General features: G+C 43.4%; 1 protein-coding gene across 1 annotated transcript; it reads right to left on the bottom strand.

Moving 5' to 3' along the window:
• Window positions 1-27,817, bottom strand: RDH10 (retinol dehydrogenase 10). Its single transcript, XM_060115775.1, has 6 exons — window positions 27,308-27,817; window positions 25,423-25,658; window positions 5,356-5,454; window positions 3,998-4,143; window positions 2,299-2,430; window positions 1-2,192 (listed from the first exon to the last, which is right to left on the bottom strand). Exons 1-6 carry the CDS (start codon window positions 27,594-27,596, stop codon window positions 2,069-2,071), a joined length of 1,026 nt encoding a protein of 341 aa, XP_059971758.1. The 5' UTR covers window positions 27,597-27,817; the 3' UTR covers window positions 1-2,068.
• Window positions 27,818-27,918: the final 101 nt, after the last annotated feature.

The following is a 27,918-nucleotide window of genomic DNA, read 5'->3' as shown; positions in this document are numbered from 1 at the left end:
GTTAAAGTAGAACAGATCTCTGTAGGATGGTTGGAGGGTGCTAGGGGTTTACTGATGGGCAGACCCAGAGAACCCCTGAAAATAAGTCTCCACCCCACATTGTTATGAGGTTACTTCAAAGTACAGTTGACCCTTGAACAACACAGGTTTGAAATGCACAGGTCCACGTATACATGAATTTTTTTCAGTAGTAAATACTACAGTACTACACAATCCAAGGTTGGTTGAATCAGCAGATGGGGAATTGCGGTTAAGGAGGAACCACGGATACGGAGGGCTGACTATAAGTCACACGTGGATTTTTGACTACACGGAAGTCGGGGCTCTAACCCCCGTGTTGTTCATGGGTCAACTGTTCTTAAAATCCAAAATGGAAAATAAGAGGCAGCCGGTGCCTCCAGTGTTATAATGGCTTCAGGTTTAGTTGTCATTTATAAAAAGAAATTCAAACACAGCACGAAGCTGCTCCTTAAGACCGGTGTTGGGGACACTAGCAGTGAGCCAGCAGTATCCTGTATGTGGGTACAGTGCAGATTTGAGCTGTGGTGCAGCCAGACAACACACAGGTAATGGGATTCTTTCCATCCTCCCACTTTCACTATCAACAAGCTCCCGATAAAGTCTCTAATCTAAGAAGATGGTAACATTGGAAATTTGAGTGTAGGGCAACCAAAGCTATCAATGTCTGTTCCTGAACACTATCCCGTTCAAACATTTCTCTTCGAGGTGTGATGTGGCATGGAGAGAAAAAAGAACACAGTGTCCCTGCGACACTGCTGATAACTAATAATCACGCAGTCATTTGTAAGTAAGTTTTCTTTAAATTTAATCAGTCCTTTATAAAATTTCCCAATTAATTAGTAAAAGATGGCTTATTTTAATAGCCTAAAACATTGGTCACTATTTAAACAGGACATTCTAAAAAAAAAAAAGCAATCACGTAATAGTTTATAGTAATTTACAAGTGGATGGTATACATTTAGATACAGAGGTAGAAGTTCACTTTTACAATGTTTCACTAATACACATTTACCAAATTCAAGGCACAAAATAGTTTGCTTTACAAAAAAATACTGTAAAAATGTCATTTGCTGTTCTACAATGTGAATAAAACTTTCAAAAGAATCTTTACACCCTTCCATATGTACTCCATAGTATACGATTTTTTCCCCCTTGCTAATCATAGTTGGCACAAAAATGGGGACGTTTTTAAATGCAGAAGTTCCCATTTTTAGAAACTGTTTCTTTGTAGAGCTGCTATGTATTCTAGATCAAAGTCCATCCAAAGAAATGAAACACAGCAACTTCCTGAGGAAAGGGCACTTTCTGTATGCAGCAAAATTCATAGGTAGAAAATGTATGATCTTTTTTTGGATAAATAGGTCTCCAGGGGAATAGATACTCAAGGAAAGATCTCAGAGACTCATTTTAAAATTCGACCAACACTCTAGTCGTTATGACTTTCACAAAGAGACCTGATCACCTTTACTGTAACAATCAGACATCATCATCTACTTGCAATGGATAGAGATTTCAAAATGCCATTTTAAAAAAGCTGTACATACAAACACAATGAAAGAGCCACACAGGCTTTGCAAAACTGAAACTTCGAAAACGTGAGAAAATATAGCACTATCAGTCCTTGAAGTTGCAAGGGTGTCAATTGGCTAGAGATTAATTACAAGAATTAATAAACTCTATGGGAATTAAGAAAAACCACACACATGAAACACACTGTTATCATCTCGAGACTCCCTGCTCATTCAGAAAAAATAACGGTAGCCTGGAGACATCACACAGCGCTTGTCTAAAAGATAAGACTGGTTTTAGGGTTCTGCCTGAAAAGGACCCCGCTGGCAACAACTTAAGCTCACTTACGCTGATCACATTTTCCAAGCACTCTAGTCGGTAAATTTACACTTTATTTTTTTAAAAAGTTGATTTTAAAAAAACAAAAAAAGTCAATGCGGATTTAGAATCCAGAGAGTATCAATCATGCTGATGTGGGTCGGACCGAGATATCTTGATCGTCTTCTGGTAGAAATGATATTCCATACAAAAAAGATCCTTAGATTCCGTTTTTTGCTTCGTTATTGTTTGTGGCTTGTTTTCTCTGCGCGATAAAGGGGTACATACACTTGTCCGCTCCTAGGAACCGATACATACACACAACTGCTTCGAAAGGGAGGATGCTGAAAAGGAAAAGTCACAGTTAGCCACCGTGAGGCGTGGCGTGTTCCGTACGTTACGGGGCGGACAGGGGAAGACCTGCCGAGGAGGGAGCCCCCTCACACTTACCTCTTCATGAAAGTCACGATGTACATGAGGCGGGGGGTGCAGATCATGGGCTGGTCCGTGAGGATGGCCTTCATAGCCTGCTTCACGCAGTAATCGGGCTTCAGAGGGGGCAGGAAAGGCTCAATTTCTTTCCTGAGAGTTACACATTCAAAAGGCGAAATTAAGAGTTAACACAAAATAGGGAAGACTGGAAATACACATCAAAACATGAAGGATGACGTTATCTGAGCAACAGGATTTGGAATTCGTTTTGTTTACTTCGTTGTGCTTTTTCTGTATCTTCTAAATTTTCCTACTATGAACACATTTTATTTGCATAGTCTGGAAAACAAGTTAAAAAAAAAGCAGAATTGGTCTGCTTTTCTGTAAAGTGAGAAAGCCGTGTTTTCAAAATGCCTTGAAATGTATTCCAAATTACTTTTTTTTTCTTTCAATTGAAAAAGGAGAGGGTGTCTGGCATAACAGACACTAAACCCAAACAAGATGCCAAACTTTTAAGTATTAAGTGTAGTTCAAATGATGGTGTGTAAACAGCAACGTAACCTTTCTGAGTGAAATATAAGTCAGCTGTGTGCTTTCCCGGGTGCCCGGAGAGGGAAAGCCGTGGCATTTTCTCCGGGGGTCTCTGAAATGAAGTGCACAGAGACATCCTACCTTCAGCTGAATTCATGCAGGCACCCACTGAAATAACTTAATATAATTTATTCTTTTTACTTTTCATCGTCCCCCGGCAGCTCCGGACACCTGCTGTGATGCTAAACAGGAAACAGAGCTCCTCAGACCCGCAGCAACCCCTTCCTAAGTCCGTAAGAGGCAAACAGCAAACCAACACACACCCCGCCCACACACGGTAAAAGGGGCAGGGCCGAGTCCGCTCCTGGTCCAGACTTGGAGTCAGCCTGAGATGGAAACGACTCAAATCACCTCCACCTGTTCACAGCGTGGCCAGGTTCCGAATGTGTCCAGATCAGCCCTGACCCATGGGGAACTCGTTTGGTTCTCTTGCTTTGCCTGTCAAATTCGTCCAAGCAAAGATCTCACAGTCGGCAGGTCTTTACAAGTGTCCTCTTGATGAGTCACGGCTTTGTTTACTCCGCTTAGCTCAAGTCAGATGTGACTTGACAGGGCTATTCCCACGTGCCTCCTCCTTCCAAAGTGTGGTGGTATTTCATTTCATGTTTAGAAAATCTCAGCGTTTCTTCTCATTCTGCCAGAGTGAATCTAGCTACATACACTCTCTGCAGAAAGGAAGTTCCCAAACCTGGGGTGTCTCCTTCAAGGGTCTTTCTGGAAGAAAGACCACCCTCTTCTATGGCAGTGACATTGTTTCGTATCCAAGCCAAAGTCGCATTTAGGTACTAACGTTAATATTAAAGAAAGAAAATCACTCCTAAGGAAAGAGCTTCTAAGGAAAATCCTGAGTATCTGCTCCTTGAAGGTGCAGAAAAGCTGTTTCCTACTGATGCTCGTAGGCCACCTTCTGTGAGCTAATAATACCAGTCCTTGCTTGTCAGTCGTACACGCCTCAACTTTACAGACCTTGACCAACGAAAGCTACAAGTGAACTGCCAAATGACAGATACTGAGGTGCAAGGTGGATTATGGCTGGAGATCTGATTGATTCCACATATCCTCCCAAGATGGAGAGATGACTTGTTAGCCCCGCTTCTTGTCAGCGTGAAGGCGGGTCCTGACTGACCTGATTCGGCAGCCCCTGAACATGCCAGTGTCCACAAGGTAGGGGCAAACCAGCGTGGTTTTAATTCCATCCTTCTCCGCGGCCTTTAGCTCGTGGCTCAGGGATTCATGAAAACCCACGACTCCAAATTTACTGGCGCAGTAATCCTGGGGCAGAGGGGAAAGAGCAGAAACACTCAGTACATGTTCACATCCCTGACCAACCCCAAGCTGCCCTGGTCCTGTGACTCCGGTTACATGTTTGATATAAAAGGTTACAGGTGACTAAGCTAAGCAAAGGAGAGCATTTTTAAAAGACAGATATCTGATGTGGTTCGGTGCAGAAATCATATTTTCAAAGGAACGGCAGAAACAGATGAACACTTTTTGCCACATCAACGAAGTATCAGATTACTTTGGGGAAGTTACCACAAAGGACTCTATGAAAGCTAACAAGCTGGAGTTAAAAATGGAGAGAGGCTCACTTTGAAGTGTCTGGAAATTTTACAAATGGTCTCTTGTTCAGTAAAGGAGACTGAAAAACCAGTTTGTTTAAATTAATGCTAGGAGAACAAAGGCGAGTTTAGCTGGGGTTATAAGCTGTTATGATCCAATTTTCTTTTTAGGGCCAAGCGAACATGGAAATGATAACTCTACCTTGTAAAGTTAAACTAGAACTTAACCTAAGGACTCACGGTAATAGAAAGAAAGTTCTTCTCCATTACCCTACTTTAAAATTAGGAGTTGAAATGTAGAATGTAGAAGCCGTCTCTTCTGCATCCTTTTGCATATTTGCACGGGATGGTGTTTTCAATTTTCCGCTACAGGCACCCATGGGACAAACAGCACCGAGCAATACACATAAACACGCTTTGTAACTTGAATTTGGTGAAGAACGGGGTCTGATTAAGCCCAGTTCTACAGACTTATGATGCAGACACCTCACACCAGCCCTAACCATCTCACCTGATGAGCTCACACAAGATAGCTCGCTTTTGGCAAGTTGACCAAAACAGAATGTCAACCTTTGGCCTCATGTATCTGTTCCCTGTGGCACTGCCACTGCCCTCCAGTTTCATCCTGACCCTGTGCCTTCCCACTGTTGTCAAGCAAAAGTGCTAATGAAAAGGGGGCCGTACTGAGGACGGGCCCACCTACTTCTGCTGCTGCTGCTGCTTTGTCAAACTAGTATAAGTGACTTTATGGCAGAAGACATAGAGCCACGTGGGTTGCCGGGGAGCATTCCACAAGCAGCACACAGGTAGCGTGCTTTCATGGCCTTTCAGGAATATGCGGGCAGCAGGTACCCTTCCTAGGACTTTGGTGTATTCCTCACGAGATAAGCCGACTGAAGGAAGGAAATGCTTTATAATGACAAACCTCAACTCCAGCAGTACTGAACAATCCCAAGGAACTTGCAACTGTCACAATATGACCATGATTAATCTCCAGCATGGTAGGAAGAAAAGCCTTAGTGGTCTGAAAGAAAAGGAAGATTCAAGCTTTAGAACTGACATTATGGGTTTCACCTAAAAAACAGCAACAAAAAACAAACAAAACCCCCACAAAGCCAAGATCACGAAACAAAGTTTTACCCACCTAAGGTGACATTTCCCAATCTGTTTGAAAATGTTTTACATTTATCAAAAAGAGAAGATCCTTTAGGCGTCTGGTTCACTTAGCACCGTATCATTGGCATGGCAGGCCTGTTATAAGCCGTGACCAACAAGACTGTAACACAAGAGCTTTCGGGGACAATGTCCAGAGATGAAAAGAAAGCCATTAGGAGAAGGCTCTTTACCACCTTTCAAGTGATAGTTATCTGCTAATCTAAACTACGCCCAGGTCAGAGATCTTTTCACGCTCTGACACTTCAGTGCAGCATCTCACGGTCTGTGAGGGACCTCCCGCTTACCCACGAATAGAAGCCTCGCGTAACGTTTACCTCATGGCTGTGTCTACACAGCAACAGACCCATGAATGAAGAGAGATTCCAGAAGCATCTTCCAGCATCCAAGCTGTATTATCAAAGTATGCTCACAGGAGGTCAAGTATTTTAGGTGTAAAAAAAAGGAGGGTAAAGTACAGTATCATTTTGATGAAAAATGTGTCCTAACACTAACTCTGCTGTGACAGTTTATAGCATTTGAATGACCACACTCCACTGTGGGGTACACTGGGGGGTGACTTCCCCCACGGAGGCAGGTGACTGGCCACTTAGAGGGCAGAGCACGTGGCAGAAGCCCCAGGGCGGTGGACCCAAAAGGCGGCATCGATTTCTCACTCACCGAACTTCTCTTTTCTCTCTAGCTTTCTTGCCTTCCAGATGCAAGGCTGTATTTTTTTTTAATTACTTCAAATTGCTTAAGACGATCTATTAACTACTCCACCAGGCTCCCAACAGTTTTATAACCTGCTTCTTAAAAGAAAGCAGCAAAGAGCAATCTGTCCACTGCTGAGTTATCTCCCACTGCCAACACAGCTTCCCATGATTTATGAAGTTAAAAAAACCCAAACACTAACCAGTGGACTTAAAGGAGAGTTGCCTTCCCTTCTCAGAGGATTTCCCAGCTAAGAGATCACTGAATTTTTGCATACATATTTTATTTGTTTTGATAGCTTCTGCATGTACAAGATCAAACGGTCATTCCATTAATTTTGAAATTTTTCCATGTCCCAATCCATGATGCATTCAGTTGCCAGATGAATTTTTGTGAAATACCCCAAGGTCTTCCCCAGTCTGACTCCTGATCATCACATAACCCCCTGGTCCCCTTATATCCATGTGTCTGGGCCTCCTCACTGCTGTTACCTGTGTCATGCTTATTCTCACCTGTAAGGTTTTACCCATGATCTCAACTCTTCTCTGACAATCTACCCCGATGCCCTCCTATATAATTCAAAGTGTAATATTCATCACGTATTTACATAGCCTCTCATGCTTTTCAAAGTGCTGTATGTTAATTATGTCACCAGAGTCTCTCAATAATTCTCTATCACAGGTAGTTATGGTATTAAGCCTTTGTCTAATATTATTCTATTCACCTTGACTTTGTCCATATTTCTTTAAGACATATAATCAGTATCATTCACTGTAACATATAATTATGTTCTGCGGTGCTTTGTTTTGTCCTTTCAGTCTACAGCACCTGGAAACTTCAGGCTTTATAGCTTATATATGGGGACAGAATTACAATATAGTAACATCACAAGAAAGCTTATCTATTCCAATCTAAACTACAAAACACATCCTTAAGTAATCATGCCTATAAGTCTTCTTTTACATATCTGATTATAATTAATTGTTCTTCAATTAGCTAAAAAGTATAAAATTTAGTCTTGACATTATCCAGAGACCACTTCTAAGTTTTAAAAGTTTGCCCTAGTCTTGAAAGAGAGGGATAGATTTAGTATGAAGGTCTTATTTTTAAGTTAAGTAAGTAGAAGGACTCAAGAGTATAACCTAAGAAATTACACACAGTACAGAATACCAGTAGGAATTTTCTACGTGGTTACCTGACAAATCCGAATCGCCGACCGTGCTCGTTCCCAGCCTGTTTCCACACTAACTCTACCCGGTGGCCAGCCCTGACTAGAAACCCAGACACCCAGTGGGCGGACTCTAATGACTTCTCCATGTTCGTGTTCCGTGTTGGTGCCTGCAGGTGTTAAATGACTAATCCAGATCCCCAGCACATAGGAAGGTAGGTGATAGAAGATTACCAAATTCCTCACTGTTTGGATTTTATTTTTTTAAGCCTTTGTTGAATTTGTTACAATATTGCTTCTGTTTTATGTTTTGGTCTTTTGGCTGCAAGGCACGTGAGATCTTAGCTCCCGGACCAGGGATCGAACCCGCACCCCCTGCACTGGAAGGCAAAGTCTCAACCACAGGACCGCCAGGGAAGTCCCTCCTGACTGTTTTTAAGTTTAATTTCTTGCAAAGTTCTGAAACGGATTCACGTCCCCTCCTGACCTGGCAGAATTAGCTTATTCATTCAACAAGTATTTCCTGAGCACCTACTACATGCAGGTCTTGTATTATGATCTGGCCAAGCGATGACAGGTAACATGGCAGCAGGTCTCATTCCCGTCTCTAAGCAGAACTTATCCTCACCAGCATCTAACTGTGTTCCATCAGTACATCAAACCTACAACAGTTTTAGTCTATCCTTTACAAGAGCAGGGTGCTGTGGCTACATATGCTAAAGACTGTGATTCGGGCCTGCCTTCCTCCCTTCACCCCGCCCCCCACCAAAGTAGTTTGGAGGGACATTTAAGCTACTGGTTTTGCACTTAAAGGAAATAAGAAAAAAGAGAGAAACAAAAGAATCCAAATATAGCTATGTGGCTAAAGTCTTTTCCAACTGTGGGTTGTAAACATATTTTTTAGGGAAATCGGCTTCACTTTAAGCTGCTAGTAAAGTGTGGCACAGGTCTGTCTGTTTTAGTATGAAGCTTTCTTTTAAGAGGGAGGGGTTGATTTTTTTTAAAAAGGGCTGTGGCAGGTCAACACTTCTTATAAAATCTGTGCCTCCTGCCTCATCCGGGACCTTCTGTAGAAACAAAATCCAGCGTGCCACTGTGCTTTCTACATGCCAAGACAAAGGTCTATGCTCTTTATTTAGAAAGGCTCACCACTTGCATGTCTACTACTATAGTTATTACAACTACTAGCAATGTCGGAAACACCAGACAAGGTGCTGAGGAAACTGGGAGGGGAGGTAAGCCATCCAAGGGCTGGGCGGCCCTGGGACCCAGACTGGTTGTCTTCCAAAGCTGGTGGCCACCACTCAGCTCCTACTGGATGCCGGGCGAAGGCAAGCCTGGGGGAAGAGCGTTCATACCAGGGACACTCAGGTTTCCTTTTAAACCCGAGTTTGCAGGGCTCAGGCTGGAGCCTGATCCACGTGACTGAGCACTGAGGCTGTTAATCATTTCCTTTGCTGCCTGAGTGGAGGTGAGCAATTACCGCCCGGGCCCTCTTTCCACAACCAAACCCCTGCCTTGTGTCTGGGGCACATTACCAAATAGACTTTGATCAACGTGAAGTGTAGTCCTTACGTTACGAGAAAAAGTGCTGTAAATGGGTGGTGAGAAAGCACCATGCTCGCGGGAACTTTCCCGACGAGTTTTCTTTTCTAATTACTCTTGCCCTCCACAGTCTGGTGGGTGACATCTGAGATAGCGCAGCACAATCTGTCCTTGACACAGTTTGACAGCACAAAGAAATCTGGCACTTTGTGATGAATTATTAATGTGCACAAATATTGTAGCACGTATGAAATGGGGACCAGCAAGAGGTGAAGTGCTAGTTGCCATGACACCAGTCAGTTCAAGCTCAGGTTCGTGATCTTTGTCTGAGACTCGTTAGAAGAACATAACGAGCAAATCTGCGGCACACGCCCAAGTGGCTTGAGTGTAAATTCACGCACGTGCCGCCGACAGTGAATCTGAGAGGGGCAACTCCGCCGAACACCGGGACCATTGTGTTCCCTTACTGTAAGGACGAATTATCCGGATCGGGAGTTACCAGCTGGTAAAGGGATCGCTAAAGGAAATACATTGAGTCAGTCACCAGAGTTAGCTGGTCCCAGCAGTGGGTGGCAAGGTGAGCTGGATGTTTAGTCTAAGTCAGAGAACCGCACTCTGAGCTCTGTCCTCTTATTCAAATGTCTGAGACACAGGGGAGGACATCTAGATCGTCATCAGGAAAATGTGGTTGACTCTTGACCTGGGGGGCGGGGGGGAGTCTCAGAGTCAGCAACCAATTTGTATGTTCAGTGAGACAATTTAGAATCGGAAGGGACCCAGGGATTATTTTATCTGCAAAAGAGAAAACTCTTTCAGTAATGGATCCTGGCTAAAAAGTGTGATGATAGACCTTTGATTACCTGTGATTAATTTTATCACAAGACTCCAATACCATAAGCTGCCAAGCTGACAGGGTCGCTAAGTGACTAAAAAAAGAAAGGAAGGAAAGAAGGAAGGGAGGAAGGGAGGAAGGAAGAGGATATTCAAACAGACACTGACATTCCTATGAAACATGCTTCACAAGTTTAGTATCTCCATAGCTCCTCGGGGTTCCTCTTCAAAGCACTGGGCACTTTGAAAGATAACTGTAAAGGTCATATTTATAATATAAACAAGAACTTCTTAAACAGAAGTGTGACTGGACACAGACATGACATGTCATATCTTGAGAAATCTTTGAATGTTAGGTTTACGCCAAATTAACTTCCAACAGTTCCAACCCTCCAGATCATTCTTGGTGCTCTTAATGACAGACTGCAATGCAGAGCCCGCAGCTGCACTGTCAGGACAAATTAACCTAAAGTTAAACAAAAGAGAACGTGAAGAAATGTGGTATCCGGCAAAGGCTGACTTTTGAAATTTCAGGATTGATGACATTTTTAAGGTACAGGTAAAACACTCGGAATGTTTCCTGTATTTGCAAGCTATTCGAGGATAATAGATACTAAGGGAAAAGCAAAGTTAACTTCTCACAGTTAGGAAAAGGCCTCAAACTCTATTTTTGTGCATTTGCATGACTGTCCTGTGGTCAATTCAAGAAAAGGTATCTTTTTAAAAGAATCATTTTGAAGGGTTTCTCTCATTTGAATGTCCAAGAAGCAGAAAACTTTCATTTCTAAAGGCGACCAAACATCATATTACAATGGGAAAAGGCTGAACACCATGAGCACATATACAGTACAGTTTTCTGATGTATTTATGTTTAAGGATTTTCAGAATCTCCAAATTAGCAGCAATATATATGATCTGGAAAAAATACAATCAAGACTCCATCGAACAAAGAACGTTTAACTGAACATCCCTATGGTTCCCCTCCAAATGGTTCAGCGACTCTCCTTGGTGTTTTGCTGTTTCCACCTGCCGCTGTGAGAGTAACTTATCTTTATCGGAATCACAGAGGAACATACTGCTTATTTACAAGGCTAAAATGACATCTGGTGGCACTCTTCTATGAAAATTCAGTCACTTCTCCTGGAAAACTATGATTCAAGAGTACAAACTATTGAAGGTGCTGAAAATACAGGGAACTGGGTTTAAAAGGCTATTTAATAGGGTTAATCATTAGTGTGCTCAAAGATTAAAAAAAGGGTGACATACTCCCAAGCTAATCTGGGAAAGGAACCCATGGCTAAATATTCTTAATCCAGTAGATTTACAGGTATCTGCTTAATCAACGTACTGAGCACCAAACTCTAGAAACTTCACTTTGACCACAGAAAGTGTAACTTGAAATTTTTCATTACAAAACTGTCTTCAACTAGGAAGTAAAGCCCAAATCTGTATTTGTTAGCAATAAACTGACTTTAAATACTTTAGTTGCAGTTGACAGCACAAATTCTGAAATTCATGTAATTCGATGACGGCTTTTTTTTTTTTCTCTTTGCTATTTGGGTGTGTTTGTAGAGATAAGAAAGGTCTCCAGACAAATTGTGCAATACAGCCCCAAGATACTGAAACCTGGAACGACTCTCAGACTTAACAAAATGTTCATGAAAATCTCTACCTGCTTGACACAAAATGTTCTCTCTTTAGCTATAGAGAAGAATATGTCATAAACATCAAATTCATATCAATGTTACATCTACTGTCCTTTTTGTTATTATTTTGAGGCCACAGGGTTTGCTTTCACATTTAGAGGCATCAGCAGTTAATACTTAACACACATGCACAAGTATACTCCTACAGTTGCCCTGCAACCAAGAAGCTAATAAAAGAGCGAAGCTTTTCAAATGAACACCTAGATGATGACAACATTAGTTATTCAGCAAAAATAAATGCTTCATTAACTTGCCTTCCCACTGTTAAAACATGGGATGAATCTACCCCAAGGCAGCAACTCAGATATCAACATTCCCTGACACTTCGGAGTTCCCTGTGCAGAAATACCAGAAAGGAAGGGACTTAAAACTCAGTCTGTCTGGAAAGTACACTGGCCTTTAGAGTCCAGAAACCACATGGTCCTGACTGTCAATCACTTAACCTTCCTTGTTACTTGACCTCTCTTGGCTTAACTCATTTGTGAGACAAAAAGGAGATCTCCAAGGTTTCTGAGCTCAAAAATGTTATGACGGCTTACATCCAATAATTCATTCTTTCTTACCACATGTTCAATACACAAGTCGCAACACAGAGGTATAACTAGGTATAACAACTAATGTTGCCTAAGACTTTCATAAATGACTCAATAAGGTATCAACTCCATTAGTGCAGTTGCCAGCATCTGGTGAGCAGTGAAAATATCTATTCATTAAACTTTTATATGTTGTCATGGCTGTGTCTTTTAAAATAATGTAATGTGAATCCATGCCTCTTACATATTAAAAAAAAAACTACAATCATCGTTTTTCTGTCTTCTACCTGAGTCCACGGAAGCTCAGTGTTTTAAAAGGCACGATGAATGCTGCGCACTGGTTCTGAAAGGCTGCTTTCTCTGACCCTCCCCCTGGCTGAGTCCTAGATGATCAAAGGAGTGTTCCCCAAGCCCCTGACCCGATTTAGTAACTCTTTACAGAATAGTGAAAATAGCCCACAAAATTGCAGCCAAATAGTCTGCAAAACAACAGGTTGTCATTAATCCCTCTCTCTGCTTTGCCCCAAACTCAAATCACGTCGCCGAAACTGTAATGAAAACAGACCTTCCACAGGGCAGAGGCTTCGGTTCTGCTCTAGTGACTGGCAACTACTTCCACGAGCCAGAACCACGTGCGTGTGAGCTCAGCCACTGCCTAGGCCATCTGAAGTGGCGGGACCCAGCCCGCACCCAACCCAAATGACACAGCCCAGCAAGGCCCCCGTGATCCCCTTCCGTCACCCTTCGTGTTTCACGTGTGCAAAGAGTTCAAATTCTTATCTGCTTTCCAGCTTGCTTACCGTGGAGGCTTTATAGAAAATTAAATGTTTACCTAAACTCCAGATACATAAAATCAAGAGGTTACTCCTGAAAACTCACTTTATTCTTAGGCATGCACTATAACAACTTAGAACTTAACTCACTGTGTAAGGGGGTCTATGAGATACCTGTATTGTGCTATGCATTGTTAAAAAAAACAGACAAACAAAAACTTTGCAAACCTCTTAAAGACACTGAAGGATTGTAAAAAGCCACCTTTTCTAGAAATCAGTTCTCAAACTATGCTGCACATTGGAATTATCCGGGGGAGGTGTTCCTTCTGAGGCCCAGGCACACCCCCTCTGAGGCCCAATTATACCCGGGAGGGAATCTGGCCCGGGAAGGCGACACTCCCCAGGTGACTTGACTATGCAGCCACGTTTGAGAGCCAGTGTTCTAGAAAAGAGCATCTCAGCCTCAGCCCCATGGACATCTTGTGCTGGGTAATTTTACATTGTGGGGACTGTCCTGTGCATTGTACAGTGTTTAGCAGCATCCCCGGCCTCGACCCACTAGATGCCAGTAACAACCCCACCAGTTCTGACAAGGGGAAATGTCTTCAGATGTGGCCAAATGCCCCTGAGGGGAAAAGAGCCCCATGAGAACCACCCTTTAGAAGGAACGTGAACATCAGCAAATCAGGTTCCATATAGTCCCGTGATGATTTTTTCTAAGCTCGAAGTCTCATATTATAATGACATTTTCTAGCTTTGCAAGACATTCTAGGCTTAAAAAAATGTCACAACTTACATATGGGCTCAAAAGCCCATTGTAGTTTACATGCCAATACCTTCAAACCACCACTCTACCACTAAATTCAGAAATACCACTGAAGGGAGATAATGCTGACAATCTGCAGGGGCTAGGAGCAGAGAAGCAGGGTGCTCAAGAGGCAAGGTCTCCGCCCTCCTGCAACTTATTTCCAGACAGCTTTTTGGTCCTGGGCAGGAAGAACATATCTCTTCAATGCATAGCCTTGACTCTGTACCATGATGTTTATGGCTTTGGAGACTCCATCCTGGGCACAGCAACCAAGGGGGATAGTAAGCAAGAGAGCACCTGGGCTCCTCCTTTAACAATGGCTTGGAACCCCAATAAAAAAACAAAAACACCACCTAGACAAGGCGGACCCTAGCGTGCATGGTCTAGTATTTTCCTAGTGTACAAAATTCCTAAAGGGCTGATTAGCTCAGGGAATAAAAAAAAAAAAAAAAAAAAAAAAGCAGAGAATATTGAGAGAGTGGGAAGGGAAATACGTGCTCAAGAGCCATTCCTCCTCAAACTTTGATGTGCACAATTACCTGGGATCTGAATCAAATGCAGACTCTGATCCAGTAGGTCTGGGAGAGGCGAGGGCCTGAGAGCTTGCTTTTCTAACATGCAGCCTGATGGGGTGATGTTATTGCTGCCCTTCTGGAACACAGGCTGAGCTACAAGGTTGTAGCCTGAGCCAGGTAATGTCTACTCTAAACCTCAAGTGGCTTCAGATCAATTTCTCCTAGAAATTCAGCAAATAAAGGCAGACTAATTTCTCTGCCCTCTATCCTACCTGTGTTCTCTGAACCAGAGTATTTATTAGGGGTTGAGAGGCCCCATTCTCCACTTCCCACATCCTTTCCCCAGTAATGTTTATCAGACAAATGCCAGTTCAAACTGATGTCAAGATCCCTGGGAGCTTTGTATGGACAACTATGGGAGTTTACAGACTGACTGTATGTATATTTGCCTTGGATCCATTTTTAGCACTAGCAAGACCCTCTGCTGTGGTTTGAATGTTTGTGTCCCTCCAAAATTCATGTTGAAACCTAATGCCCAATGTGATGTTGTTAGGTCACGAGGGTGGAGCCCTCATGAATGGGATAAGTGCCCTTATAAAAGAGACCCCAGAGAGATCCCTCACCGCCTTCCACCGTGTGAGGTTACAGCAAAGACGGCTGTCTACAAACCAGGGAGTGGGTCCTCACCAGACACCACATCTCCTGGAGCCTTGACCTTCGACTTTCAGCCTCCAGAACTGTGAGCAATAAATTCCTGTAGTTTATAAGCCTCTCAGTCCATGGTATTTTGCTAGAGCTGCCCAAATGGACTAAGACACCCCTGACCCCATTAGAACAAGCTCTCAAAAAGAGACCTAGAAGATTTCAAAATCCTTCCCCCTTACTCACAGAGGCTTTGAGGGCTTAGCTTTCAAGACACGGAATTTAGACCCTTTTAGCCTCAGCATTTACCTTTTTAATTTTCCACATTTACCTTTCTGAAGCTTTCACGCTTTGGTAAGCCTGTGAGAAAACCCTACCTAGGAAAAAGTTACCCCTTTAAAAGTCAGGTACTTGGGCCACAAGTTTGGACACCATCAGCTGGCCAAAACTGCACAATTTTGAGAATCCATGATTAGCACTTCCAAAGCAAAGCTCGTGGAGTTACCTGGAATTCTGCTCTCCAAAGAATATTATGTAACAGATTAAAGGTTTTATATTTTCCAGGAGATAAGCTTAAAACAAACAAAAGCCTAAACTAAAACAACACTGTTATTGCCATTTCAGTTCCAAGTATTTATAGAACTTTGCTCATCCAGTCTTTGTAGAAGAGCCCTTTTTATTCATTACTTTTTATGTCTGTCCTGTCAATGTTGACATGCAAACCAGGACGAGAAGGAAGCTGAATGACCAAGGATACACCACACTCTTGTCAATGAGGTAACCATCTCAGACACAGACCATGGAAAATTACAGAAACAGGACAGAGCAACACATGAAGTGGGCTTTGGTAATAAAATCCTAGTGTGGTATTGGGTCTTTACAGTTTACATGTTTGTCTCATTTATGCAGCAAACTTTCTGGGAATATTTAGCTAGGGTTAATTAGTCATTGCTAAACTAACCGTGCTAATAAAAAAAAATCAACATTTGAAGGTGGATTCTTACATTATACCACAGGGCACAAGCATAAGTGACTCCTAGGAGAATCTACCAGGAGCTTTGAACATGTAGCCCAGATAAGTATTTGTAGAGCTTCTAAACTAAGCCCTAGGCTGAGGGTCTGGGTCCTAGCTTCTTCCTTCCCCAGTGGTGACCTTAGGCAAGTCCCATAACCTCTCTCGGTTTGTTTCCTCGTCCATAAAAATGGGGATAATGGCTCTACTTAAAATTCAGAGTTGCTATGAGGAGCAAATGAGAGAAAAGTGTTTATGAAAGGGCTTTGTAAAATTTAAGTGCTAGGTAAAAGTAGAGTAAATGTACCCAAGGCTAATTAAGCATATATTTATAGGCTATTTGGGTGAGAAGTGCTATCTATTTTTGGTTATGTCGTTTCTTCAAGTTCCTGCAATTCCTGGTTCTTACTATGTACGGCTCGCAAGCCTCCCTGCCCTCCACGTAGTGTCAGACCACACTTCCGGCAAAAACCCAGGACCTGACCACTAGAAGCAGCCTCACGAACACTGGGCTAACAGCTGCTTCAGCTGCCTGCCCCCTTCCTCTGGAATCCCGGGAGATGCTGGGAAAACAACCGACACTTTCCAGTAACACCACTTCTCGAATCCTTTTCTTTAGTTCTGTTCTACCGGGGTCAGAAAATCAACGCTTAAAAATACAAATTACACTGCTTGACGGAGAAGAGTCCAGCAAATGCAAAAATACTAAAAGTTAGTACAGAACTATTTAAAAATAATTTATTACACCTGACGTTTCTCTTTCCCAAGAGATGGTAGAACTATCCCCATTTAAAAAAATCCTTGAGAAATCAGTAGGGGGCAGTATGTTAATTACAATTTGCAGGTGGGAAAAAAATTCAGGCTTTGAATTTTAAGTTGCACTTGTCCTCAAAATACCCATGTGCTTACATAAGTTACACCACAAATATTTTCCCAGTTACACTGATTTGGAAGTGTTATTTTGAGCCCCATTGTTTAGAATAACACTAAGAAGCTGAACCGTGTTAATATTCAGAAATTCCAGTACTAAGCCATTTAAAGGAAAGGCAAGAAATTCACATTTTTATGCAAGCAGCAAATGAGAGAGAAACACTGTGGTTTCCCCAAACCCCCCAAACGCCAATGTTCACGATGTTAACACCGTTGTCACCTTTCACACATCTTTGCGCGATCTTTGAAAGTTTCACAGACCAAGTCACGTTGTGTTTCCGAATGTGAATTCACTGTAAGTGGCTTGTCAGTTGGGCTCATTTGACAGCACTCAAGGTTGCAGCAGTAATTGCCCTTCCTTGTTAAATATTCTAGCAGCACTTGCTGCGGTGTTGAAAGTTTTATCATCATTATGAGAGGATATTCTTTTTTTTTTTCCCTGTGGTTCACTTAATTTTAGCTTCAGAGCATTTAGGAAAATGGTCCCTGACAGGTGTGAACTCGAGTTTTGAGGGAATTGACAAATAAAGTAAAAAAGAAAAAGAAACTCAAGAACGGGCCATGCTGGGTAAGAGCAAGTCAGAGATGTTGGCATCCTTCTGTTGGAAGGCATGCCTGCCAGTGCTGGGATGGTATAAGCCTGCGTAAACCCAGAGGTCCAGGTGACGGGAAGCGGCTGGCCAAGTGTGTCAGGGTAAACGAGATTAGGTCCTAAGGCCCTACTCCCGACAACCTCTACTCTAAACAATGGTGTCTGAACAGGGTTAGGTCACAATGCAGGGAGGTTCTCTGAGGCGGCCCTATTAGGGGCCCAGCTGTATGCTTTACCTGTCTACCATATATTTTCAAAGAACGAATTAAAAGACTCCATCCTCCAAGTTATTTTCTGGTTATGCTTACAAGGGGTCTCCGCCTAAAAGGAGTTTTTAGCTCAGTTAATAGAACTATAAGAAGGGGTTAGTTCTTTGAATAGCTAACTACACATAGTAACTTCTGAGATAAGAAATCAACTAATTAAACCAAGAGACATTCACACATTTTAATCTGATTCCTAGAGTTACAGGCTCAGAACATTGGATTTAACCCATTCAGTTGAGGCAGGGAATAGGTCCCTATTTCTTAAGGGCTATCAGTTTGTCATACTCCAAAGATCAACGACAAAAGGCCCTTTATCTTGGGACAATTACTGGCTGTGTGCGGAAGGAAATAAGACACAAATCCACCCTGCCAGCACACCCCCTAGTGGAATTTCAGCATAGTACAACTTGGGGGTCCAAAACCATCCCGGGGACTTAGGACTTCACACAGGCTCGAGTGCACTTTTCCAAGTGTAGTGTCTGTAGCTGCGCCAAGGTCAGGAGCCTCCTTCCCTGAGCGCTCCAACACAAGCTAGCAAACCGCACACGTCCTCTCTGCATCCAGCCACGCAGGCAGACAGTGGGTGGGGTTAGACAGAGGCAAGTTGCCTACTTACCTTAATTGAAATAGGCTTTAATTTTAGTTTCTGAAAGAACTAGAACAGAAATTTTAGATGAATCTGCTATTAATATTCCTCAAGAAAAAAACTTAAATAAAAAGGGGTTTCCTACTTTAAAAAAATTATTCCACTTTCCCAGTGAGGTGATTAAACTGCTTAGAAAGTGTTTTCTGAGTGTCACATCTTAGGTATGTTCAAGTTACTCAAGTCAATTCACTAGAATTTGCCAAAGATCTTGAAAAATCTGAAAAATAGTTGGGGTAAAAACAAACGTAAAGAAGGAGAATAAGTTGAGAATGTGAGCAGTTAAGCATTTAACCATAGGGTCTGTAGCCCTCCTCCAGGCCGCAGTGACCCGATCACGCATCGGATCCAGTGGCTGAGGGCTCTGCCGGGCATTCTCCACTCAGTCTTTCTGAAAAAGCTATTCCAGCAGTGTTAGCCTTAGCGCAGGTTAACAGATGCTTCCACTTTGACATGCCGTATAGATTAATTTCTACCTGGGCAGATACTGGATAAAGCCCTGGATGTAGAAATAATGAGGGAGAAAAGAATACCAAGTTTGCTTCCAGGAATCAAGATAAACCGCACATAATCAAACAAGAGAGGACCATTCCCTGAACCAGGAACTTGACACTATTCTACAAGGACTGCCCCCGTAATATATAAAGACACTATGACGTCGACACGGAAAGATTTTGAATGTATTCGTTTCTCTTTCTCAGGAGTAGTGACACATTTTGTCTAAACTATTCAACTTTTCTCTCCCAGTAAGACAGGACCCAAATGGCAGAAGAGCTGAGAGTGCCAGGCCCCTTCAGGCCCAGCGTGGTGTCCAGCCTGGCTGGTGTTTACAGTCTACCAGGGGGTGTAATAGGCGATGAGCTTGGAAGGCAGGTGGAAAGCAGCGTTGGAAGGCCTAAGCTGCCATGCTCACAAGCCTGGACTTCACGCTGTGAACAATATGGTCACACAGGGCTTGGGGCAGGTTCTAGTCGGCATCATCGATAAGCAGGCATATAACAAACTCAAGTCTGCTTAGATAACCCTGGGTTGGAGAGCAAAGGCTGGAAACGGGAGAGAAGTTCAGAGATTCTTTGTAGGGACCAGGCAAGAGGTGAGAGAAGCACGAAGGAGGAGGCGGGAATGGAAAGGAGGGGATCAAAGTACATGACAGCAACAGATCAGTCAGGATCTGGTGACCCATGAATGCGTGCGGGATGGAGAACTAAAGACACTGCTGAGGTTTCCAAGCCTGGTACTGGCCACGCCAGGGAGTTCAAGAAGGGGCGAAGAGGAATTCGTTCAGTTTTGAGGTTTGCTGGTTTTAGGGAATGCGTGGAAGAGCCCAAACAGTTGTATGAACTTGGGAACTCTTAGAAATCACAGTTGAAACCACCGAAGTAAACAGATTACTCAACTAGAGGTGTACAATGAGAAGAGGTCTGCGCGTGCCAAACGAAACAGCTATCATATCTCGGAGGTAGGGAGGCTAAGAGGATTGGGAAGACAGGAAGAGAAGCAGGAGAAAGGGGGCTTATCATGGAAGCTAGAGCACCAGCGTTTCAAAGAGATGGTCAACAGGCTCACGTTCTGTAGAAAGGTCACATCACACATTGGATTTGGCCATTAAGCAAGCCCCTGCTATTTTTTCATATGACATTGGTTACTTAGCAATATTTTTTAAACAACTCAGATAACCAGACACAGATTACAACATATATCAAAGGTGTTGGGAAGATTTTTATAGGATGGTTCCCTGCTCGCACCAGTTATGTAAAGTGACGGTTTATCATGTCATAGATGTTTATTTCTAGTAGCACTAGATTTGGGTCCAGCATGTAATATATCAAATATAGAAACTTAAAGCTCAGTGAGCATGTGATCTTATTTTACGTTAGGAAGGAAGGCTGTGAAATGACCCTGATAGGTATAGAGTTCCAAGTATCCAAGCAGTCGCTATCTAAAGAGATGTTTTACTCGGTTTTTAACTGTGACCATGAGAATTAATAAGATAAAGTATGCTCACCCTATGTCAATTTACAGTTTGGTTCAAGGCACAAAAAGTTTCTTTCTGAAGCTCAAACATTTGATTTTTATGCATATGAATTCATTTAATAACAAAAGCCAGATCTAGTACAGACTTGAAAATACACCATGAATTTCAAGTTTTTAGTAGGGAAAACAATACTTCATAGAATTCTTAATATTATGCTTTGGAGGAGGAAGTATCAGCCAAATAATTTTATAAGAATAGAAAAAAATTTTTTTAAATTCTAAATCTAAGAAGCCTTGACCACAACTAGATTTCTCTAACCAGAGAACAGAGGAATATAGTATTTGAGATTAAAAACCAGTAAATCACATAAGAACTTAAACATTAATGATTAGGGACCATTCATGAGATATAAGGTACAACCAGAGCACTAATGTCTTTAAGTGCTACATTACTCAGATCTAGCTGGTGGGCTTTTACTTTTCCTGGATGGATTTTAACTAAATAGACTTTAGACACTTGGATATAGATAAATGCCTAATTCAGTAATTAGTATTTTAAAACTGTGAAACCTTTTAAGTTAAGTGGTCTATTAATTAACTACCAATTATCTTGTCTGACTATCATATCAATAGAAGTAAATTACTGACTAGCGATTTGACAGATTTAGTCCTTTACCATGCAAAACTTCTTCAGAACATAAAAGGCCTGGAGTTAAATGCTTTTGCTTCCCCCTTTTGGTTAATCGGGGATCAATTTGCCGCTCATGTATAAATGCCAAGTGCAGCTCTTTGGTCAAAAAGGATCTACAGATAAACTTTGTCTTCTAGAAATGGCAAGCAAAGATTTTTTTTTTTTTTTAAGATTCCTCTTAAAAAATAACAAATGAAGCAATACTTAAATGTTTTGGGGGAAACGTGTTTGCAGTTCCTATATGGAGGCCAACTCTCCATATTTCAAAGGATACTAGAGAGGTATTTTCAAGCTTTTGCATCTCACCCAGATACAGAAAGAACCTGAGTGGATTGTTTCCCTGACTTATGCCAAAATTCAAGTGCACTGTATTGTACACGTTCTCACCTTCTTGTCCTAACTGTGAATGTTGCACAACAGATTACGCTGATTAGAACCTACCTCAAATCTATCACTTCTTGACTGGTGACCAAGAGAAGGTTCCTAGGAGAGCTGCTGGTGATAGGAGAACACTGGATGGTAAAGTATCACAGCAGACTGGGGGGCTGTGCCAGAATAATGCCAAGCACTGCAAAAGCTTCTAATGTGTATGCAAACAGGTTGGAGGTTAAGAAGCAAGGAAGGAACTGCAGCAGGAATCCTCTCCCTGAGGCTCGGCCACTGGCAAACATGAATGACTGCCATATATTCAAATTGAGCTGAGTCAAATTGGTCTATCAACACCAGCCTTCTCAAAGTCGCTAGCCTCGCACCAATGAGCAGAGTCAATATACTATAGTAAAAAAACAAGCTTACAGGTAGGGCAGGGAGAATGGAAAAGCTGTGGAGGAAAACAAAAGGAGACAGATACAGTAACGAATGTGACAGCCTCCCTTTGAGATCCCGCCAATCTTATGCAGCTTAAATTAGTCCAACATAAGGCTTACCCTTTGAAACTTCAGAAGCCAGACCCACGTGAGCATTCTCTGAATAGGTTACCTTCTAAATATTTAAGCAGAGGCTTAGCCTATACTATCAAACATTTACTGAGTGACTAGGAGTGGAGTTTTGTTCCTGGCAGGGGAAAACAAACAGACATCCATGACAAACTGCCTACAGACAGCTTGCCATCTACTTGGGGATCTCAGGGCACAACGAATCCAAAGTTACACCAAAGAGCACATACTATGCACAAAGGGTGGGGGTGACAACAAACACTGCGGAGAGATCAAGGGAAAGAAGAGGCAAGTCATTTAACGGCAGCTTCGTCAGAAAACAAGGGGTTGCACAAGATGCTCTCTTAAGGATCCCTGCGGCTCTGATACGCAAAAATGCCAGAAAAGGGCTGGAGTGGGGATGGAGGTTATATGAAGAACTTGAGCCAGGGCTCAAAAGATATGCGGAGCGGAGAAGAGGGCCTCCCAGGCCGGGGGAGGGGCACGAGGCATGGTTCGGAGGAGGAGCCCCCATAGCTCTTCAGTGAACGTCCGCATGGTTTCTAGTTCACTGCCTACGACTTTACCTCTGGGTCAGGATCAACACGCTCTTTATTATGTTATGAAAACAGACACCAACTGCTACTTAAAAGGCTGGTTAAAGATGACCTGTTCAAATGATGAACAAGTCTTTGCTCAGCTGATCCACTCTTTGAAATGTATGGGGCAACTTCTTTTCCCCACCCAGATGCAGTAAAAAGACGTGCTGGTTATTTTTTCTGGGAGGAAAAGAGCACATGCCAATACATCTTGGAGCAGTTACCATGAGCATTTTCACCTAAGGGGGCTACGGGAAGGGAAGCTGAATTCAGGTGGTAACTTGTACCACTTAAACCTCGCCCCTCAAAACACACAAAATAAATCACTATAAAATTATAGTAAGTCTTCTTTTAAATTTTGGTTGCTAGAGCTCTTCTTAAAAGGTCTGTAAGTCTTGGCAAGCAGCCAGAAATTCCAACTCTGAAATGAATTTTTTGACTCAATTTAGAAAATAAATTCTTAAGTTTAGATGCTTAGGGGAAAAACAGCTGGAGAATTCAGGAGCCTCCCATATTTTAATATGAAGTGACGTCATTACTGTCAAAGCTTCCAAGAACTCCCTAAATTGATGTTAAGAGATGTTAAGCAACATCTCTAAGCAAAGTAAGGACTCTGAGGAGGTGGTATGTTCCTCCTTGGTATAGAGATTCAGGTCCACAGTAATTTTTTTTGTTGGAAATTTGATTTAATTTTCTACTTAGAAAATTAAATGTGCATTTTCAAAGCTAAAGCAATGGATTTTCTATGCTTACTACACTCTAATTAGCTCTCTTTTTATAGGATGTCTAGCAAAAAGAAGCTTCTTTTCTCTTACAAGTACCTAATTGCTTGTAAGAGCAATTGTATGGAGTTTGTATGGAGTTTCTTTAAAAATCTCGTTATGTTTGGGACTTTCCTGGTGGCGCAGTGGTTTAGAATCCACCTGCCAATGCAGGGGACACAGGTTTGATCCCTGGTCCGGGAAGATCCCACATGCCGAGGAGCAACTAGGCCCAGTGCGCCACAACTACTGAGCCTGCGCTCTAGAGCCCGCGAGCCACAACTACTGAGCCCACGTGCCACAACTACTGAAGCCCATGCACCTAGAGCCTGCGCTGTGCAACAAGAGAAGCAACCACGGTAAGAAGCCCACGCACCGCAACAAAGAGAGTAGCCCCCCACTCGCCGCAACGAGAGAAAGCCCGCTCGTAGCAATGAAGACCTAATGCAGCCAAATATAAATTAAAAAAAAAAAATCTTGTTATGTTTGAAATTGTACAATTCAGCAAAATATTCATGCAGAGAAGGTAGGCAAGATGGTTAAACTTCAGAGTATTTTGTGTAGGTAAAAGTTCATATTTTGGAAACCATACATCATCTCAGTCAAAGGTTATTGGAAAAAACAACCCTCGTGTCTGTGGTTCATAACTAGCTGACCGATGGCTGGATATCTGTTTGAGGATGACAACCTGACTGAAATCAGCTGGAGTTTCTCTGGCAGCCTCATCCTTACCAGGCTTTAAATATGAAAACTACAGTCTACTTGCAATTTATGTGCATCTTTTATTTCAAGTGGTGGCTGTTTGTTTTACTCAGAATCATAAACACACAAGATTCTTGATACACTGAATTGCCAAGTTTATTCTGTTGTGCTGGCTTTTACTCACCTGATCCACCCCTTTGTCACTTGCTGCCTGTAGCCCTCACGGCAGCAAGGACTTATATTCAGTTCCCCACCCCCGGTGCACACACACACAAGCACACTCAAAGTCCTCCAAACTGTATTTGGTAACCTCCTTATGCATTTAAAACATAGATATGAGTTAGCTCACGTCATTTAAATGTTCATTTCTAGAGCTTTGGAAATGAATTAAATAAAGCTCACGTTTAAAAATACAACATTAAAATAAGCTTCTTCCAGGGGCAGAGAAATGGTTTAATGTTCAAGGAGCAACATTTGAATAAGTACTTCTATAGCTAGATTAAGTTTTTAAAACAGTTGCTAAAAAATTAATGAGGTTTAATGTGACCTATTTAGGAGAAACAGTTCTTTGTTGTGTTCTGTTAGAAGGCTAAGCCGCCTATGGGAGAGAAAAAAAAAAGAAAAACAACAAACTTATTTCCTTACCCTTTCTTTATTGGATCCTACCTGCCTACAAAAGAAAAGGGGAAATACTATGGGGGAAGAAAAGCAAAATGTGGGTCAAGAGTGTACAGTTATAGGGGAGAACTTCACACCTACCATTACTGAAGATAAATTTAGTTGCAAAACTTGGGTTAGTTTTGCCCCCAGAGCAGAAGGCCCTCCCCTCTCATCTATTTAGATGATGTAATAGCTCTGATGATTAGAAGCTGATATGGTGCATGTCCCCGGTTTGCCAGGTCTCACAACACCCCTGCCCTCTACATAGGGACTCTGTGGTCCTATCAGGGTGACTTCTGTTCTCCGAAGAGACGCATCCTCTAAGCTGAGAAAGTTCTGAGATATACCCCAACAGGACGATGTCACAGACCCTGGGGACAGTCAATGGATGGTAAGCAACTGCCAGGGTGGCCTGACCACTCCCATGGGACCACAAGTGCTGATCTCAGAATCTCTGGCACTTTCTAAAATGTGGCTGAGCAGTAATTTGGAAGCCTAAACTCTGACTTTAGGAATTCATAAGAACAACCAAAGTTTTACAAACTCAACAGAAAGTAAAATAAACAAACCCAGGGTTTTATGCTCCCTCTTGTTATTTTTATGGCAATCTTCCAAACTAGTTCAAAATGTTCAGTCCTCCACTCTCTCCAGAAATACTGAATTGGAGGGGAAAAAAAAAAGAAAACAACGACCTAATAGTAACCGGCATACGTTGTAATTCACCGGGGGAAGAGTGAATTGGAAGTAAGCTTTGTGGTGAAAGAGTGCAGGTGGCTTTCAGGCTGGTCCTGAAGTCTCACTCCTTCCCCGCCTTCTTGCTGAGTAGGGCCCAGTAATAAAAACAAGGATGTTTATATTTACCCAGAAGTGTGCGTGGCAATTGACCATCATGGTTCTCTCAATGAGCTCATCAGGACATTCCAGAAGGTGATGCCCAGAGACCACACCAGCATTATTGACCAGGACTGAGACCTCGCCAACCTCCTTGCGGACCCTCTCCGCTGTCAGGTAGACATTCTCCCTCTTTCCCACATCACAGGTGTAGGTAAAAACCTGCAGGTTACAGTGGGGCAGAATTTCTTCCTCACCATTCCCAGCTGTCCTCAGAAGTCCAGATGAAGAAAAAAAAATGGAACAGAGAAGGGATGGGGGGGGGTGCAAAACATGAGTCACGTGGCCATCAGTAGGACAAAGATCACACAAAACAAAAATCACTACAGTGAGCTTCAAATTTCTAACACCGTAAGCCTTGCCAATGACTGAACTTACAGCTGCCTTCCTCCCCCCAAAGTCTTTGGGAATTACAGCAATTTACTGGATAACTCTGCTTAGGGGAAAATCATGTAATTGTGACAAGCCCAATACAAGTCAGACCTCATGGGATCGGCTTCCCGGAGCTAAAGACACCTGGAATGAACTGATCTCAGCCCAGAGAGTAACACCCCCTCCTCCCAAACACATGCACTACACACTCCTCTTTTGGGGGGAACAGTGGCCAGAAACAGCTCTTACTCTTTAGTATGTGCACCCTCAAAATGGAAACTCACCTCAAGGCTCACAAATCAAAATTGTAATTAATGATCTGAATTCATCCAAAGCCAAGAAATCAACCAAGTTTCTCATCAAAAAGTGGGACTCACACTGGTTTGGTCTAACTGGAGTAGCTGAACTCCCCAAAGAAGCACTCTTATATAAACCAAGTTTACAGGTAAATATGCAATTTTACCACATAACTCAATTTAAAAACCAAAAAACCTTCCCTGGAAAACAACGACTGTTCCCTTTTAGGTTTGCGCAGGGAGCACAAAAATCTGTATTTGCTACCCTCTTACCAATGGTGAAAACATACTAGTTTTGACCTTTGATTTACTGACCTAAAAGGCAAGTGCCAATAATTTTGGTGACAAATGATCAATACGGGGGAGGGGTGGTGCCCAAGTTAATCTTCCCGATATAGTTCAATGTTTTCCCTGGAGACGAAAAAATTGTCAAAAAGCAAGAGCCATTACCAAATCTCCCAGAACCAAACTTATGGTCAATTACGGTCTCCGCTTTGGCTTTAAAAAAAAAAAAATCTCAGATTCAGGTTAGTTAATAAATATCCAAAAATGCAGATTTCCTAAGGTTATCAAAAACAGGGAATGAATTTTACAATAGGGCTTGAATCCTTCAAGCGTTTTCCCTTAAGAGAGGGGGTTACCTTTCAATCAGGCTGAATATGTAACTAAAGTACTGACTTGTCTCTGGTGAAACAATGTTAATTATTTTCCCGTGGCTAAAGTTATAGTGAAATCATCAATGCTGCCCTAGTCTCCGCGGTTCAGACCGCAGTAACATATACACATGCATCAGTAGAGTCTGAGAACAACTTCCCAAAGACACTAGTTTCCCATTCACCAACGAGACTGAGACATTTCTTTAGGATTCAAACCGGTGGTAACAAGTTCCCTCGCCTTCCTTAGCCTCCGAGGGCTTGGGAAACCCCACAGTCGTGCTCCAAGGGACAGGACCTCCGTTAAGACAAGGCTTTGGCGCACTTTCTCCCTTCTAATACAGAGGTGATCGTGTTCCTTTATTAGGGGACAAATTCCACTCGCAGAGGACCGGGCTGGGGTGGGGGGGGGGAGAGTCCTCTTCCTCGAGAGCAGGGTTGACCGTGACAGTGGGGTTTCGGGGCCCTCCGGGGTAGGGCGCGGGGGTGGGAAGAGGCTTGACCCAACAATGCTCGGGTGCAGGTCCCGGTTACCTTGCAGCGCCGCGGCGTCCGCCGCCTCCAGGTCGCGGTAGATGTGGCGCACCATGCCCGCCGTCTCCTCGTTGCTCTGAGTGTTGATGTCCCAGAGCACCAGCAGGGCCCGGCGCCGGGCGAACTCGAGCGCGAAGAGGCGGCCCAGGCCGCTGCCGGCGCCCGTAATGAGGCACACCTGGCCGGCCACGCTCTTTTCCTTGGGCCGCACCAGCCAGCGCGCCGCGGCCAGCACGAACGCCCAGAGCACTTTAAAAGTGACCACGAAGAACTCCACCACGATGTTCATCGCGACGTCCGGGGCCCCGCACGAGCCCAGCGCCCGCGTCCGCGCCCACCCCGCGCCCCGCAGCCCCCGAGATGCCTGGGGGCGCTTGTCAGAGCTGCTGGGACCAGAAGGCTGCGCCCCGCGCCCGCCCCCGAGGTGCCCGCCGGGCTGGACTGCGCAGCGCCGCTCCCCGCTTGCGCGGGGCCACTCCCGCCCGGGCTCGGCGCGGTGGCCCCGGGCTGTGCCCGCCGCGGCAGCCGCCCGGCTCGGCGCCTCCTGCCGGCTGCCGCCCGCCTGTCCCGGAGCGCCCGCGCCGCCGGCCGGTCCCGCTGCAGCGGCGGTG

Source organism: Mesoplodon densirostris, chromosome 13 (assembly GCF_025265405.1).
Source record: "Mesoplodon densirostris isolate mMesDen1 chromosome 13, mMesDen1 primary haplotype, whole genome shotgun sequence".
Classification (NCBI taxonomy): Eukaryota; Metazoa; Chordata; class Mammalia; order Artiodactyla; family Ziphiidae; genus Mesoplodon; species Mesoplodon densirostris.
Note: the sequence above shows the minus strand (reverse complement) of the source record. Positions and strands in the feature narration are given on the sequence as shown.

Bases quoted from the DNA above. Each gene is read 5' to 3' on its own strand.
- RDH10 (XM_060115775.1), bottom strand. From the start codon at position 27,596: ATGAACATCGTGGTGGAGTTCTTCGTGGTCACTTTTAAAGTGCTCTGG. The intron at 2,431-3,997 runs GTCAGTCAGGAC...TGTAACTCTCAG, and splicing joins TTCAGGGGCTGCCGAATCAG to GAAAGAAATTGAGCCTTTCC. The intron at 2,193-2,298 runs GTAAGTGTGAGG...TTTCCTTTTCAG, and splicing joins ATCGTGACTTTCATGAAGAG to CATCCTCCCTTTCGAAGCAG.